We start from the raw sequence: 16677 nt of genomic DNA, 5'->3' as shown, positions 1-16677 counted from the left end.
GTTATATTCTTGAATAAAAACACACGTTTATTTAATATTTGGACTAAAGTCTTTACACATTATACACTTCACGTCATTATTAGTATTGCATGGAAAAACTTTCTGCTTTAGGTATGTGTTCAGCATTTATTGCCTCACATTTCCTTTCATCTTACACTTACCCAGATCTTTGTAGACACGGAACACACATGAAATGCATGTATTCCAAATAACGATATACTGTTATCATTTACCCTATACAACTACAGTCAGCTCAACCTCAGATAAAGAGCCTTGGCTTGAGCTGGGGAAACTTTTTGCTTGAGATGAGCTCCATCAAGACGGGGGATGGGATAGCAGGCTGCTTGCTACTTGTGCTGATCAACACATTTACAAAACAAAAGACACTGATGGAGAGGTGCAAAGGAATTTAAAGAGGGCTGGGATTATGCATTTTTTCATATACTTCAGGGATTCTAGTGTGAATTATATGCATATTAACAAGAGTGTGATTTGGTAAAAATATTTAATACCAAACTTTTTTATAGTGAACATAGAAAAGTAAGGATAATATGGAAATTGGGGTACTCAGATTAAACTTTTACTTTTAATAAACATTAAAAATGTTTATACAAGTTCTTCAGAAACACTGTTCTTTCTCTGTCCTGTGGACCAATAATAACTGTGTTAAAACATGAAACACAATGGAGTGGGGAAAGACAGTGACAAAGCTTTAAAGCTTCTACAGCAGACTCTGACTTACTCTTGAAAAACTCTAACAGCAGTTTCCCCTCACACACAGGCTCATTCTTGCATTACCATGCCATCAAAACTCAAAAGAATGATGTAAACAAGGTGAGGGAACTCGATGACTTATGGGAACAAAAACATTTGACTTTAGGGAACTGAGTAATGAAAGCAACTAAAATTAATATTCTTGGCATGAACAAAAAATTAAACTTGTACCTTTGTTCCTGGCCTGAGCCCCTCTAGTTGTCTTGGTTTGCGGAAAGTCTTGTGATGTTGTAGTTTGTGTTCAATTTTGTCCTTGGTGAACAGAAATTGCAGCCTGCACTTATTACAGTGGTAAATACTTTTCTTCTGGAAAAGAATATATTTAGATCATTAGTTAAAAATAACAGGATTATTTCTCTCTCTGTTGATTTAATGGCCATTTTCTGGGTTCCCACATCATGTCACAAGTCAGCATTATTTTATGACCTTTTTGAAAATATGCTGAAAATTACTTCCTGATAATCCTTGTATGTGATGCTAGTTATGTTTATTTTATACCGTTCAGGGTCAAAATGAAAAGTGCAGCGTTCTTTCAGTGCCACAGTCATAACTAGAATGAAAGCAATCACTCTTATTTTCCTAAGCTGAATCCAGAACCCTGAGGCTGTTAGACAGCGGCACTAATCAATTATATCTCCTCAAATGAATGATTTGTACCTGTACAGTGGCCAGTACTGTTTCTTAGCAACTCAGAAGATATGGGAATGATCCTCCACCTCATCAGAGTCTATTCAGAATTTGTGTCTCTTTACTGAATTTGTTCTGTCTGGGTATAGCAGGCTCCTCCCACATTTCAATAATGTGTATTCAGCAGTTTCTGAATTGGCCATTACATCTGAGAACAGATAAGTTCATGAATGAGCCTGGCATGCTGATGTTGCATCTGGTCTGGACCCTGGACCCATATGACCATTATAATGATCCTAACATTATAAGGAAAGGGCTCTTCATCTGCCTCTCCCCAACATGGTGCAGGATTAAACATGCGAGAAGTATTTTTTCTCATCTTTTCTTTCACAGGTTATACAATGATTTATTGCTTTTTGTATCCTGGGACAATAAAATGATTGTTTTTGTTAGCCATTGATGCTTCAGTTGACTATAGCGTTCACTCGTCACACTATATGCATGATACACATACACACGCACCCCAAACTCTTTGCAGAGTGATTCTGCAAAAATTAAAAAGAAATCCATGGAAGTAATAAATGGATGTAAAAGACTGCAACATTTGTTGGAAAACCGGAGCAATGCATTTTTTGGTATTTTGGTACGTAACAAACATTCATTTCAACAGATAGTGTATTGGAAAGGTTACCACTGTTAAAGAGATATTTCTATAGAGAATGCTTTCTACACAATTAAATTCAAAATTGGGGTTCAATTCAGAATTCACAAACTGACATAATTAAAGAGAAAACAGAGCAGCAAGAAATCTCCAATCTCATCACAAATATCTTACCTCTAATGAGATTAAGGGGAGGAGGAAATACAACAGTAACTCTAATGTTATAGGCTTGTAACAACACAACACAATACTGTCAATCCCTATCACTGATTGGTCTTAAATACTACTCTATCTTATATTGTGCGGCCAATGACACATCTACTTAAAACTAAAAATTGCTAAGTTTTTCTAAATTAAATGACCATTTCCTATAAGCACTGCTTTCAGACCTTTGTTCCTTCTGCTGGAAGAAAGACACAAGGTGGGAAAATTCAACACTAAGATCACACCAAACATCAGATTTTTTGAAGGACTGCAGAACATTTTGGGCTGCAATTGTACTTAGCTTTTTAAGAATCATATCTAAACAAAAACATAAAAATGCATAATTTAGTTACCTGGTGCCTCATAAAATGTTGCTGGAATGCATTTACATTCTTAAACACCTTTAAGCAGTATGGACACAACAGATTCTTAGTATCTTCATGCTTAGTTCTGAAATGAGTATCTACTTCAGAGTAGTAGGAGGAACGGAATTCACAAACCTACCAAAAGGAAGAGGGAAAAAAAGGGAGTTGGAATTTTATATAAAGAAATTACTTTAGTTAATATTTTTACTAAGGCTATTTTAATGATCATTACTGAAGTTTTTTGAATGACTGTCAAAATTGAACAGAACTTAAGGTATACCAACATTCATGCTGCCCTAGGAAATCTGAAAACAAACAATTAAGATGCATGTAAGAAGCTATAGTACATGTTCTTATCTGAATAATTCAAACCACAATAAAAAAGGTGGAGAAGCAGGCTAAAGGTATGACTAATAACTCAAAAGGCAATGAATATTGAGACTCAGCTGCTTGTTTTCATAATTTAAGAGAGCACAGCATTAATTTGTAAAAATTCTATGAGGCATCTATTACACAAGAAGTGGCTTAGAGGAGATTTTGTTCAAGGGAACTGAAAGATCTGTGCCTGCAGTTTCCTAAAGACAGAAACAGTCAAATCAGTTCCTTCGCTAGACACACAATGAAGTGGTGAGGGGTGGGGAAAAGAAGCAGGAATATAATAACATTAAAAAAAAAAAAGAAAAATTCTGGACCGGCTGCTATGTGATAGTGGTGGGAGAAAAAAGTGAAAATAGAGAAATCCTGATAGATATTCATACAACTAAATGGGAAGATAATAAGTTTAATCTTAAGCATTTCTATCAGAACACTTATAGTAGTTGGAGACTACAACTGTGTACTAAATCCTGCTTTAGATTGCTCATATAAAACTAGAACAATTTTTACATTTTGTATGTAGTACTAGGGTGTGTACCTTGTTAGCCATTATGAATGTAGTGAAAAGTCAAGCAAAATGACACCTTTTATAAGCTAACTAAAAAGATTACAATATGCAAGCTTTCGAGGCAACTCAGGCCCCTTCTTCAGGCAATCTTTAGTTGCCTCGAAAACTTGCATATTGTAATCTTTTTAGTTAGCCAATAAAAGGTGTCATTTTGCTTGACTTTCACAACATTTTGTATGTAAATTGTTAGCCCATGGATGTTTCTCCATCCCCTTTCAAGACAACTTTCCACTTTCTTTTTTATTCCATGCATCATGGTTATTCATGAATCAAAAGTTCCTTCATGTTTGTGACAGCTGGACAAAATGTATTTTTATGTATTTGATGTTTTAAAATTATATTGGCCTTCTCTTTAAGTTTGGATTAAGAGTGGTTTAAGTGATAAACTGTGCACTAATTAATTGATTTTGTTGTCCTAGTCATTCCTTATTGTGTGATACATAGGATATTAGTTGTCTCTTCTGGTATTGTTTTAAGTATTTTTACCTCGGACAGCTCTGGCAGATATCTTTGGAGTTGAATCATTGTTGCCAAAAGCCTTTAGTAATGTGAAAATTAATTTGAAGAAGTCTTCATCTACTTATAACAGCTCCAGTTACTTATTGAATTGGTATCTAGGCTCATTCATGAACATATCCATTCTCAGTTATAATGGCCAATTCAGAAACAGCTCAATACACTTTTATCATTTGTGGGAGGATCCTGAATATTGTGAGATCCATTATTAGTGAATCATTGTAAGAAGTAATATCATTATAATAAGCTCTAACAAAATTATAATTTGTGTGCTTTTGATTCATGAATAACCATGATGCATGGAATAAAAAAGAAAGTGGAAAGTACCAGAAGATAATACTAGAAGAGACAACTAATATCCTATGTATCACACAATAAGGAATGAATAGGACAACAAAATCAATTAATTAGTGCACAGTTTATCACTTAAACCACTCTTAATCCAAACTTAAAGAGAAGGCCAATATAATTTTAAAACATCAAATACATAAAAATACATTTTGTCCAGCTGTCACAAACATGAAGGAACGTAAAGACATACTGTAATATCCAAGAATATAACAAGATGCTTTTTCTTTTAAAATTAACAAAAATGCAGCTCAAATCAAAAATAGTATGGTAATTTAGACAGACTGTTATGGCAACATGCACAAAGGAGCTGAAAAAAAACTACACTTTCTACAATCTTAGCCACCTGTGTTTACAGTTTCACTAAGCAGAATTAAAAAGGAAAGATTCTTTTTTAAATTAACAGTTAATGCTGACTATTTTGCTTGAATATATATAGAAAAATCTGCCAAATACAAACACCCATTTTTCCTCAAGAAATAAAAAAATCCACAATAGTCTGCATCTTGAAGTCCAGTATTTCCAACACTAATGTTGAGAACTTAGCTAGTATTCTCACAAAAAGAATATTGAAAATGCAAAAATTTCTTAAAATCAAACTGGGGTTATTAAAGGCAGACTATTATAAAATATTTCACGAATGTGCAAAAAATAAATGCAAATTAGTTCAACTGTCTCCAAATACTGACAAAGCACTCTACATTTAATGCAACTACTTCCATTTTACATTAAAAACTTGTCTTGTGTGACGAATATGCTCCTAGGCACTACATGTAGTGGGAAATCGCATTAAGTAGAATTGCCCTAAACAATTTCTTAAATTGTTACTAAGATACCACAAACTTGGTAACATTTATATTTACTTATATCTATTTATATGGACTGTACATTGACAGCTTTAAGCATACTTGTCAATGAATAACTGACACAATGCACTCATGTATGGTAATGCTATTTTGTTGGCACCTAAGCTGCCATACAAGAGGATATAGCAAAAATACACAAACACACACACAATATATTACCTGACAGACATATGGCATCTCTCCTGGCTTGTGTGTATTTTTCATGTGCTGCAAAAATACTGGCTCGCTTTCAAAAGCCCACTCACAAATTTTGCACTTGGCTGTAAAGTGGAAGAGATACCAGAAACTCTCAGATAAAAAAGCAAAAATATATATAATACATTACTAGTATCCTATTTTATAATGAAAATTGTAATTTTCAAAATCTCAGTTCCACAGGATTCCTTCTTAAACAGCATTCAATTAAAACACCTACACAGAAACAAACTTCTAAGGCAGAAATATTAAATGATTAAATGCATATGCAGGAAATACCCAATAAAATTAACATTCACATTTTTAAAGTTTTATTAATATAATCTTTTTCACATCAAATTCTGTGTTAACAAAATTACACAGAACTCTATACATTAGAAATTATAATTAAAAAGGTGTTCAAAAACCAACAATCTCTTAGACTAACATATTCTGCTTTATTTCAACAATGTATAGTACTTTAAATAATATAGTGCCGTTTATAATTTGCATACTTGTGGACTCATAATGACTGTGGACACTTTCTAAGTGGCACTGTAGCTGGAAAGGTGTTGAGAACTGGCGATAGCAATGTTGGCAGCTTGTGTGAGTATCAACCTCCCCATTCTGTTGATCCAGTTCGACGTGGTGCTTCATGTGATTCATGAACCTACAAACAAACATGTTACAACATAGTAAAAAATAAAACCACAGGCCATGTATGTTAAAGAAAACAATGATAACATATACAGTAAATGTACATAAATAAACATTACACAAATTTCCTCAGTACAGAATATAATGTACAATGAGCAATATGCACAATGAATCCACAAATTGTTTTATACTCTTTCAGAACTGTTAGCAACAAAATATCAGCAGAGTTCACTAGAGTTAAGCAATTATTTGGAAAACTGAAACTGTTTGAAGGCTTTTTTAATTCAAGAAGTATCCCACCATGCTGCCAGTCTTGACAGAGGTACAACTAGGTTACCACATTCTGAGATTCACCTAAATGCATTCTTTGAAACCTCTGTCATTTACCAAAGGACACCGCAATAATGTCCACCAATATGTGAAAAATATAAGGCACTAGACTAGTGGTACAGCTCATTGCCAGTTTACCATCAAATTCAGTTAGTGGATCATGCCTTGCCCTGCCTATTATTGATTATATTCCTGTTGAGAAGAAAAGGAAGATCAAGGTAAACACAGCCTAGAGCACTGATGCCCAACAAGGCCGTTTTGACTGTGTTACATGGGAATTGCTCTTTTTTATACCTTGTCCAGCTTGAATAAACAAGCACTTGCAGACTAAAAAAAACACTACAATCTCAGGTGAAAGCACAAGCAAAATAAAAAAGCTTAACATTTTTATTTCCAATTAAAATGATATTACAAAGAAGGACAAAGATGTGTTTTAATATGAGAAAAATGCAGTTAAGCTTGGGTGGGAAAAAACAGATTAAAAGACATGCTGAACCAAGTAAGAAAACATCATATAAAATCAGCAAAGAGCAGAACTCTGAAGAAGGCAATTACAGAGACCCAGGTAAACAATTAAAATGACAGAAGCTCTGAAATACCAGACTGCACAGATGACTCCTAAAGAAATACTATACCCAAATGGGCATTTTTAGTTTATTAGTTACTTATTAGTTGTCTGTTTTGATGACTCAATAGTATTAGGGTGTTGTACCATGTTAGCCATTATGAATGTAGTGAAACATCAAGCAAAATGACACCTTTTATAGGCTAACTAAAAAGATTACAATATGCAAGCTTTCGAGGCAACTCAGGCCCCTTCTTCAGGCAATCTTGAGTTGCCTCAAAAGCTTGCATATTGTAATCTTTTTAGTTTGCCAATAAAAGGTGTCATTTTGCTTGACTTTTGATGACTCAGAAAAGGATAAACTAGATTCTATAACAGATAACTGTATTTTAGTACTAATATTCCTGGCTTTTGGCACTTTTATGTACTAAAGGAGAATTTTAGCTGTGTACAAAAAAGCAGAAGGAAAACCATATTTAATTTGGTCTTGCTCCATAGCAAGGTTATGCAAAGGGAATGTAGTTTCCATTAGGCTTCATTCCCTTTAAATAGTGGTAAGCAACACGGCATCCATTGAAAAGCAAACCTTTTCTAAACAACTAGAACACAAAAAATTATTTCTAACCCCAAACTCATAACACTTGTATAGCCCTAAAATATAGCAGCAATACAGACAGATAGAATGACTACAGCACCAAACAAGCTGTGATCCGGTTGTCTCAAACTGTAACTAAATGACACATAATAGGTCTTTCTGTTGCCTTCTACTTAAAATGCCTATGTAGGGTATCCACAGCCCAACATATTCAGTCATCCTGAGACATCAATAGTCACAACCCAAGATGGACTACAACAATGAGAACACAAATAACAATGGTCAGTGCAAAATTGTGTACTGAATAAATTTTAAACACTTGATGTCCAAGAAAGCACAAACAAAAATTATCCATAAAACAGTGAAGACAAATATATAAATAGTTCTAATAAAGATTAATTTGGTCTTCCCCAGTGTGCTATCTCGCCCTTGTCTCAGGCATGCTCAGCTATGCAAAAACTGTCAGCCACCCAGCTTTCTTGTTCCAGCCACCTTTTGGTTGGTACCCACTGGGACCTTCCTGCCATCATCCTTCACAGTCCATAGATCTTTGAGCCCACAATCACTCCTGCTTCGCAACTCACCCAACATGATCTGCCCTTGGAGCACAGCTCCCATTGGAGCATCCTGACTGCCTTGATCATGCTCACTCTCGTTTTCCCTAGGTTTTATCTTCAGAGTTCTTTCGTTCCGTTTCTAAATCTTTCCTACTCAGACCTTTTCATTACCCTATGAGTATAGGTGCCATTAACAATCTGTGGGTCCTTAATGAGGAATGCTGAAATGGCTGCGCTATTACACATAACAAGCAATTATCCAATTTCCCCTTTAGGTTCTCCAGGTTCCCAGGGCTTTCCTGCCACACAAATACAGTCGGAAGGTCTAAGCTGCACTACAGTATTCTGTTCAAACCTTCTGCACCTGCTTTGTCATGCTACGTACTCCAGACACGCTTCACCATACAAGCTTGTGTTTAAAATACAGCAGGGCACATTTTAAATCACAAAAAGAAGACATAAAGAAAAATTTGAGATTGGTACATTAAGCTTCGTTTTAGATAAATAAATTATAGAAGAAATTAAACAATATGATAACATGTAATTATGAGTATTTTATTTTCTTTAATGGTATATATTATGAATAAATATTTTCTATAAATATTTTATTAGTTAAAAATATGTATTTAAAGGAATTATTTCATTTTAGTATTTTTATAGTCACTGAAGAATAAGCCTAAAGAACTTCATTCTGCTAATAAAAAAATGAATAGGTAATGCCTGTGGTCTACAGTTTAATTATAAAAAATACCAAAGCTTTCAGATTAATATAGAATATAAGGCTTCTATGAAAAAAAACAATCAAAAAAAAAAAAAACGGAATTGTTCTCACAATCAGCCAATTCAGTAAACATGAAATCTGTGATCAGTACCAGCCATTAAAAAACCTGATGCCATTAAAAAACCTGATCAGAGCATCCCTAATTTTGAAAGAAACAATAGTGTTTTAGATGTGAATGCATAGACTCATTTAGACTGGCTACAAAATAACTGTTGGCTTCAAGGAGGATACAAAGGTGTTAAACAGGGGTTTCAAAAAAAAAAAAAATTCTCAAACTCCATACCTAATATTGTTTTTCAGCTTCTTTGAACAGTGCAGGCACTTAAAAGTAACAGGATCTTTAGTTTCACGAAAGGAATGGGACATTTTTCCTTCGTCAGTGCCATAGTAGAAGTCATCTACCAACATGATCAACTTGCCCTGGGAGTCCGTTCCCCCACTAACCGCATCTACACCCTGCATGGGTGAGGGCACAGGTGCAGGAGATGAGGTGTTAAGCACTGGCATTGACTTTGGTGAGGCCTGAGGTGGAGTCTGAGCTTGCTGCTGGACTGGCCCTCGGCTTGTTGTGCTGGTCGGAGCAACAGCTGTTGATCTAGGAGATTCTCCTGCTTTCAAACCTTGAATCAGCTCAGGGCAACAAAACTGTACAAATCAAATCAGAATCACCAATATTACAAAAGCTGTTAAAATGCAGGGGAATGAAGCACTAAATAAACTTTAACAGTTTTCTATTTATTGCTTTTTCTTAATGTATTTATTCAAAGTATTTTATAATTTATAACACCATTCCCCAAACTTACTCTCAAAGCTCACTTTAAAATGCTATTCATTGTGAGGGAATAATGAATTAAAAGCTACAAATCAACAATTCATAAAAAAATAAATTATTTTAATGTCTAAGGTGAATGCTTAAATACAGTTCATAAAGGTTTTCTTGTGATTCAAAAGAGTCTAAATACATTTCACACAATCTAAAACAGTAGTACTCCAAAGAATTTTACTTACACACATATGACCTCTGAGAGCTTCAACCATGCGAAACTGGGCACCACATCGAGGACATATCTTTGATTGAGGCAAGTTGGCTGTGGATCCCACTGTAGCTTAATTGAAAAACAACATGTTAATTGAATAGAAAAGACACAAACTTACATGACAAATTAAAAACAGTTAAATACAAAAGAGTGATTTAACAAAAACTGATAATTCTGCGGACATTCACAAATTCCTTCAATTTTCCTTTAATTCTAACATTTCCCAATCCTTGAACAACAAACAATCAAGAGGAAAGGCTGATAAAAAAAAATGAAAAAAGAAAAAAAAAACAAGTCTTTCCCATAAACACTATTATTATTTTGCTACTATTAAAGCAATATAATTAAACGGCTTTTTCAAAAAAGCATTTGTAAAATGAATTTAGTGCATTTAAATAATTTATTCCACAATGCACCCTAAAACTAATACTAGCGTATTTTTACAAAACTAAAACGAATAATTTTCTTCAAAAAACTAAATTAAATCCACAAACCTGCTTTAATCAGAGATTATAAATTTAAACAATAACAATAGTTACTAAGCTCTTAAGTTCTTGATACTGTAACCTTTGATCTTGATATTACCCTGTGAGCCTCATTTTCTAGTACTTTTTATTACATCTAATAATCAATTTAAACAAATACAGAACATTCACCTATTTTTTATACCCAATTAATCTATAAAGGAAAGCCAGAGACTTGTTCAGCAGCATCAAACACAAGTCAAGAGGAAATCATGGACATGAAGCCCACTATATTGCACATAGTCTAAACAGGGTTTTAGGTATAGGACATCTGTGCCCAACCCAGGTTATTCTATTCTTTCCCCAGATAAATAAGTTGGGGCAAAACAGAACAGCAATAGGCATTTGGTCTGTTAGGTGGTTCTGGCACTCAGTTTGGTGAGGTGGTTCTGCTACTCCAGGTAATACAGATCACTTTCTATGCTTTTATGCTGTCTCCTCTTAGACTTACAAAAGGTTTTTTTTTGGCAAAGTTATACTTTCTCACTTTTACTTGTCATGTTGTCATGCACATTTTTTTGTAATTAATCACTTGCTTGAAGTCTATACTTTATCTGAACATATAAATACAGAAATAAACATAAAATCAAGACTTTCCAATTGACCTTGACTAGACTGTGCAATACTCCTCGCAAGCAGGCTTTCCAGCAAAGATTTTAGGGATAGCAAGAAATGTAATGTTCTGCTTATACAGAGCTAAAGCAATTACAACTTTAACTTTTTCTGTTTCACTACTTTGTATCCTAAATAAAAGAAGATTTATCACAGGGCTTGGATAGAATCAATTATCTTTGCATTATCTTTTTTTGTGTTCCTTCTTGTATACTTTTCTGACTTCAGATTCATGGATTAACCGATATTTGAACAGGATTTTAAGATGGATTGAGCTGCTGTTGGTGGTGGTGGTGATATTGGGCTGCCTAGGATGTCAGCTTGAATAGCATGAAGTTTCCTGGTAACATTTACAGGTACACTCTATACTCACATAAAATTATGAACCAGGTTAGGTAAGTGTATTTGAATCATGGGGAAGAAAACTGTGGTATCTGAACAAAACTCACGTTAAAACAGGGATAACATGCCAACTCCACACACAACACATCCTGATTGGAACCAAGCCAGCATCTAAACAGTGTAAAGGAGGAGCGTATTTTGCTGTGCTGCCATGCTATACTCACAAATACAGATACAGTAAATTTTCTGCACCGACCTTTTACTTCCATAGACTCTGAGCTGCTGCTTACTGTGCTGAGACCATTCCCAGGGGTCTTGCTGCCAGCCATAACAATCTGTGCAGGGGGCTGGCTACCTGCAGCTGTTGGGCTAACGGTGTTCACCAAGTTCACAAGCTTTTGAACTTCAGGGTTGTGCTCTCCTCTCTTCACTGTCACAAAATTACATACATTAACTAGAAGGAAACAACAAAAAAGCCAAATTTTCTCAAGGGGCAGAAAAAAACATGCCTGCCCTTTTTTATTCATATAGGAACTATTCTTTTAGTTATGTTTGCTGTCACAAAAGATTTACCTCTCTCTTTAACAATGTCAATGAACAAAGTGAAAAACAACTGTAACCATATTAGAGAGCTGTAAATTACCAATAAAAGAAGTCATTCTACCAAAACTGACCTTTTTCAGTAACAATTAAACCTACAGCATGTATGTGACACAAACCTATATATAAACAATAACCCGGCATACTTAATGACTTTGCAATTGTAATTGTTAAAAAAAAATATGAAAAAAGCATGGGCCTAAATGCAGAATCATTTCAAGGAAAACTGCTGCCAGTGACAAGGGTATTTAAACCCATGCCTTTTGAATTTCTTAAACCCCCCCAAACATTTGCTTATATTAAAAATTAAGGTTGTGATTTCTAGACTTAAAAGACATGACCTTTAGAAAACATTGGTGCAGAAAGTTAACCCATTTTGGACATTAACAAAACATTTGTAAAAACATAACTTTATCTCTGATAAATATGTCATGATAATTTTGACTTTTTAAACCTGATTCAAATATTTTTATATTTTAAAAACTTGATCAAAAAAGTATTGTTAATCTTTAAACCCTATAATCTAGAAATTCACAAGTTTAATTTTTTTAATACTGTATGGCCAAGTATATACCACTTATTACATCTCCTGAAACTTTGTTGTTTTTGGTCAGCTTTCCGGGCCTAAGGATGTATGGTATGGTTTGTCAGTATTCTGTATTTAGTTCCACATTTAACAGAATACCTCTAAAACAAGATTTCATTAGGGTGAATAAATAAAGCATAAGGTAAAGAAAGTTTCTTTAGCTCAACATATATGAATAAGCCATCTGTCTTGGTATACACAATTGTGACATACTAATTATAGGCTTCTCTTTAGATGTGATTGTTTTTCCAACGTGAACTTTAAACGCATAAACTAAGACAGCATGATTTTGTCTGCAGAAATCCACCAGGAAACTTACAGCAGCAATTATCCCTGAAGAGGCTGCCATTTTTGTTTATTTAGTAACAATCACACAGTACTATTCATAACACAAAGAAGCAAATGAGATAATACAATATACAAAACAAATTGGAAGCACGGCGCAAGGTAGCAGTTTGCACATTAGTGTTTAGAATTTAGTGCAACTTAAATACAAACCCTGAGACCCCAAGAATCCAACAAAAGCTTGTACTTAAGTCCCCCTTCGACTTGGTTAGATTAAATCATTCTAAACCTACATTATTTTCTGTTAATTATTCTGAAACATGCATGTTTGAGGGCAGCATGGTCGCACAGCAGTTAGCGCCCTGCCTCACAAATCTAGGGTACTGGAATCAAACACCATGCTTGGTCCCTGTCTGCATGGAGTTTGTATGTTTTCCCTGTGTCTGCATGTGTTTTAATCTGAGGTCACCCAATTCTGAAAGACAGGCATACTAGGTTAACTAGAGATTCTAAATCGCCTCAGTGTGAGTGTGCATTGGATACAGACCTACAGTAAGTACATGTGTACCTGTAATAAACTGGCACTACCAAACAAAGTTGTGTCCTGCCTTGTGCCTGATGCTATTGAGATACAATGTAGCCCCTCATGACCCTGAACTTGATTAAGTGTGTTTGAAAACGTTATTTTGGGGATAATTGAGTGAAGAATAAGTTAATTAGTATACTATTCACTTAACATTTTATATTGTCCCATAAAATTAAAATAAATAAGTTCAGAAGCATGGAAAAAATTTTATATTAAGGCTGTCAAATCATTAAAAATATCATCAACTACGAATACCTTCTTAAAAATTTAATTAAGGGGAGGGTTTCAAATAAAATAGAGCACATCCATATGCAACTAGATTAAAGCTAAAAACAAATAATTCATACCAAATAATTTAATAATATTCAATCAAGAACAATGTAAATGACAAATGCAAGTCTTTTTAAAAGTTAAAACATGAGATGACAGTCATCACAATAAGGAAAGCAATGATTGAAGAAGCTGTTGGTAGATACATACAAAATTACTATGAGGCAAGAAAACAACATGCTACATTACAAGGAACCTTCTCTAAATAAGTAAAGGTTTCAAGCAGCCTTGGTGGTCTTTTTGAAGAAATAAATAATAATGACAGTAATGTGGCTACCATGATAAATCTGTAAATTACACTATAACAGATGGATTAGCAAGTATCAGAAAATCCCTAAAAAAAAAAAAAAAAAAAATCACAATTCCACATAATGGAATATATGTTCCAAATAAAGTTTAGTGTTAAGTATTAGTATCATTACACAAAACAGTCATCTGGAACTTCACAGTATATGCTATAAGAAAGGATTCAGAGTCAAAACGTTTCAAATGACCACAATCACATTGTACAGAATCAATTAAAAAGGCCAATACAATGTTGGTTATGTTCACACTGTATGCAGTACCAGTTAAAAGAGAGTGTGCTTAAGCTGTATAATACATCTTAAATACTATGCACAGTATTGGTCTTCATGTTATAAAGAAGACATAACAGTGAAAAACAAACTCCAAAAACAAGCCATTACACTTATTCCTGAAGAGAGGTTTATGAAATATAGAGTTTGAAAAATGTGAATCTGTAAAGCTTAAAGAAATACTCCACCCAATAATGATTTTTGTTAATATGTTGCTTGCCCCATGTGTCACTAAAGACCAAGAAAAATGTTTAACCTCTCGTTTTCATGGAAAACAAAAATAAAAGTTTGATACAATGCAAGCCTACAGTGACCAATGCTGTACAACAGCATATCAGGTAGAGCAAATCTAAGAAAATCCAGGATAAAATAAATTCTCATGTTGCTTGTATTGCATAATACACATGTCAGTTTTTTAAACATTTGCTTACAATATGCAAAGGCATACATTTTTTTCTAAATATTTCTAAATAAATGCTTTGAAAAAAATGTATTTAACAATGTGCTTTTGTGTTGTTATCAAGAAATTGGATAACTGATCATTTGCTATTGTGCAGCATTGGTCACCATTGGCTTGTGTCTAGATATAATTCATATATAATATTTCATCATAAACTCAAAAGCATACACCTAATTACTGCCAGTGAAAGAATAAACAAATTCACAACTCACTTACACATGTAAAGTGAGTGCTGCAAAAGCACAAGTAACAATAAGGAAAATTACCTGCCAATTAGAAGAGAAGAGTGAGGCAGAACATTCATGCATGGAAAAGATGGAAATATGGAACTAATCTAACATGTACATGTATACTGTACATACTAAAAGTTCACAATTGGAATGTAATTTTTACAATAAAAAGCAAACTGAAAGCTAACAGTTTAATATTTATCATGGGATCCAACAGAGTTGGAAAATTGACACAGTAGAATACTGACATATTTTTCGTCAAAATATATCATGCTATGCTGAGAACATGTACTGGCATTTTTTCTCCTTTTCTGCCCAATGTACAGCTATAGGAATTTTTGCAGCAATGCTCACATATGGGAATTGTAGCACTGCTGCCAAGTTTTTTGCGGAACAGAAATTCATTTTAGTGGTATAGGTATGACAAACTGTAAAGACCATGTACATAATATGTTAGCAACAAGACAAGAGATTTTTATATCAAATTCTCCATAGAGTATGTTTAAAATGAGTTTAGGAGTAATTCTGCTCTTCACAATGTTAATGAGAAGAAACAGTTTAGTATAAAACATGTAACTTAACAAGCACTCTTACATTAAAGTCAATGAATTACAACAGACAACAAATTGGGGCTCTATCTCCAAATCTACCTGACATCATCATGAATGCTGATTTAAATTGCATTTAGAATTCATAAACACAGATAATCAAACAGAAAGTGGAAAAGTAAGAAAAGTCACTCCGCACACTTGGGGTGCAATTTCTGTAACCTCTATCTGATATGCTGCCGGGTCTCATCCTGTTTGGAAGAGTTTATTTCAATGAAAGCTACAAAGAATTATCATTAGAAAAAGAAAAGGTCTTAAAATAAATAAACAAAAAGTGGATGCACAGCTGTTTTGTCAAAGAATCACACCACAATCCATCCCAGTTCTCATATTTGCACTGTGGTAACTGCTGGTTGCCAGCCTGTGAAGTCCAGATTACAATGACTGTCAAAAGCAGGCTTCTTTCCCTGCAAGCGAACAGCTCAGTTCTTTATCTCACTCAGCTTCCACCATATGCACAGCACCGCCACAATACCTGACCCCATCCACAGTGCAAATCCAACTGACTATGCCATGTATTTTGTTGTGGAATCAAACCACGATTCATCATAGTTCACACATTTGCATTGTACAAAACAAAAGCATTGTGAGATATCCTCACAGCTGATCAACTTAGAATTTACTTCAATATAAGAGAATTGAATAGTGTAAAACATGTCTTGCTTGTCTATTTAGATTTAGGAATTTATTGAGAAGATAGCAAGTTATTGGTCTAAATCTATCTTATAGCAGTGAACATACAAAACAAAAGCATTGTGAGATATCCTCACAGCTGATCAACTTAGAATTTACTTCAAAATGAGAGAATTGAATAGTGTAAAACATGTCTTGCTTGTCTATTTAGATTTAGGAATTTATTGAGAAGATAGCAAGTTATTGGTCTAAATCTATCTTATAGCAGTGTACACTTCTGCAGCCTCAGAAACTTAAAATATACAT

The 16677-nt window shown here is 34.1% G+C and overlaps 1 protein-coding gene across 6 annotated transcripts in view; it reads right to left on the bottom strand.

Moving 5' to 3' along the window:
- pogzb (pogo transposable element derived with ZNF domain b) overlaps window positions 1–16677 on the bottom strand; it is a 161265-nt gene that overhangs the window by 62628 nt on the left and 81960 nt on the right. For 2 of the 6 annotated variants that reach the window (XM_028793933.2, XM_028793936.2), the window contains 7 exons: window positions 11735–11932; window positions 9972–10069; window positions 9247–9608; window positions 5994–6148; window positions 5464–5564; window positions 2620–2766; window positions 946–1080 (listed from right to left, as the gene is read on the bottom strand). In XM_028793933.2, coding sequence (XP_028649766.2) covers window positions 946–1080; window positions 2620–2766; window positions 5464–5564; window positions 5994–6148; window positions 9247–9608; window positions 9972–10069; window positions 11735–11932 — 1196 coding nt within the window. The remainder of the gene's footprint in view (window positions 1–945; window positions 1081–2619; window positions 2767–5463; window positions 5565–5993; window positions 6149–9246; window positions 9609–9971; window positions 10070–11734; window positions 11933–16677) is intronic. The other 4 variants (XM_028793935.2, XM_028793938.2, XM_028793939.2 and 1 more) reach the window with 2 other exon arrangements.

This window comes from Erpetoichthys calabaricus, chromosome 2 (genome assembly GCF_900747795.2).
Source record: "Erpetoichthys calabaricus chromosome 2, fErpCal1.3, whole genome shotgun sequence".
NCBI classification, from domain to species: domain Eukaryota; kingdom Metazoa; phylum Chordata; class Cladistia; order Polypteriformes; family Polypteridae; genus Erpetoichthys; species Erpetoichthys calabaricus.
Note: the sequence above shows the minus strand (reverse complement) of the source record. Positions and strands in the feature narration are given on the sequence as shown.